The following is a 1494-nucleotide window of genomic DNA, read 5'->3' on the forward strand; positions in this document are numbered from 1 at the left end:
CATAGTGCTTTGCATATGGCCGCGAGGAAAAATCAGCGCGAGCTTTGTATCCTCCTTCTGGACGCCGGTGCTTCATTACATATGGTCGACGAGGAAGGAAATACGCCCCTCCATCTTGCGACACTCTTGTAAGTTGGAAATTGTTACTGAATCTGCCGTAATTTCAAACTAACATCGTTTTACTTTTTCGTTTGATTAAACAGTAATCAGCCGGAGATAACGTATCTGCTGTTATCGCGAAGCGCGGCCATCAATGCCGTCAATAACAGAAGACATAGGGTAAACCCGGTATATGCCCTGTTGAAAAAATTCATATGGATTTTCACATGGTAATTTGGGCCAAGAATTCATGGATTTTCACATGGAATTCATATGGAATCCATATATAATTTATGTGAAATTTATATGAAATTCATGTGGAATCATGTATTACAGATTCTACAATAAGACTTATATTACAGATGTACATAGTATTGAGTATCAGTAATGTATCGTTTCATAATTATTACGGTAAAGATCAGTATAATAATTCCGGTATAAGATTTTAACAAAAAAAATTTTTTTTATACTATGATTACGTATTATTATTTTTTAGAGTTTAATTTGTTTTTATTCTATTTCGCATATTCTCTATTTTATTAATAATTACAATTACGCAAGTTGTTATAATTTTTGGAAACGCATCGAGATCCGAACTTGAGATCCGTAGAATAGCAGACTTGTACGCTAACGCTGAGCTAATGATTCTTTGTACAAAGGATGTATTTTTTCCGGTATATATTTCTCTGTCACTGAGTTTTCGCGTCTGAACAAATACTGAGAGCTAACAGTAATAATTACGGAATCGCATATGAACAATGAAACTTCTCAATAATTATGTATTTTTTCAGATAGTATAGCTTACAGTTTTAGTTTTTAAATATTACTGTATTTTTCAACAAACTTTACTATGTTTTCAGTAAGCATCTACAAATTTAAACTAAAATTCGAGAATAAGCGAAAATTCAAAGATTATTATTACTGTTTTTTGAATCTCATCTGCAGTGTGCATAGAATCCACATGGAATTCATATGGAATCCACATGGAAATCCATATAGAAATCCATGTGAAATCCATGTGGAAATCCACATAGAAATCTACATGGATTTTTTCAACATATGAATTGAGATATATATATGTAAATAATTTATAATTCATATATCATTAATATATTAAATTCGCCAATATATAACTCGCATGTGTATTTTTTCATACACGAAAATTCAAATCAGTATAAATTATACAAATAGAAAATAAAAAATAATATTAAATTAAACAAAAGAATTCAAAAAATTATATAAGATAATCGCGATGCATTACCCATATATGAATTTTTCACATTTTTTATATAGATTTATATTATATTTTCATATTCCATATATGAACTTTAACATAACGTACATGCAGTTATCAACATGGATTTTCATATGGATTTTAATGACATGGTTATCCGC

At 29.9% G+C, this 1494-nt stretch overlaps 2 protein-coding genes across 2 annotated transcripts in view; both read left to right on the top strand.

The window, feature by feature from the left end:
- The window catches only part of LOC105448848 (LIM domain-binding protein 2), a 97517-nt gene that overhangs the window by 48313 nt on the left and 47710 nt on the right, over nucleotides 1-1494 (top strand). The window lies entirely within an intron of this gene.
- Nucleotides 7-1210, top strand: LOC105448838 (ankyrin repeat domain-containing protein 2-like). Its single transcript, XM_011687656.1, has 2 exons — nucleotides 7-128; nucleotides 204-1210. Exons 1-2 carry the CDS (start codon nucleotides 16-18, stop codon nucleotides 331-333), a joined length of 243 nt encoding a protein of 80 aa, XP_011685958.1. The 5' UTR covers nucleotides 7-15; the 3' UTR covers nucleotides 334-1210.

This window comes from Wasmannia auropunctata, unplaced genomic scaffold, assembly GCF_000956235.1.
Source record: "Wasmannia auropunctata unplaced genomic scaffold, wasmannia.A_1.0 LD336111.1, whole genome shotgun sequence".
Taxonomy (NCBI): Eukaryota; Metazoa; Arthropoda; class Insecta; order Hymenoptera; family Formicidae; genus Wasmannia; species Wasmannia auropunctata.

What these genes read in the sequence shown, in the direction of transcription:
- LOC105448838 (XM_011687656.1), top strand. Translation starts at nt 16, where the DNA reads ATGGCCGCGAGGAAAAATCAGCGCGAGCTTTGTATCCTCCTTCTGGAC. An exon ending in CTCCATCTTGCGACACTCTT is followed by an intron (nt 129 to 203) that starts GTAAGTTGGAAA and finishes TTGATTAAACAG; the next exon opens with TAATCAGCCGGAGATAACGT.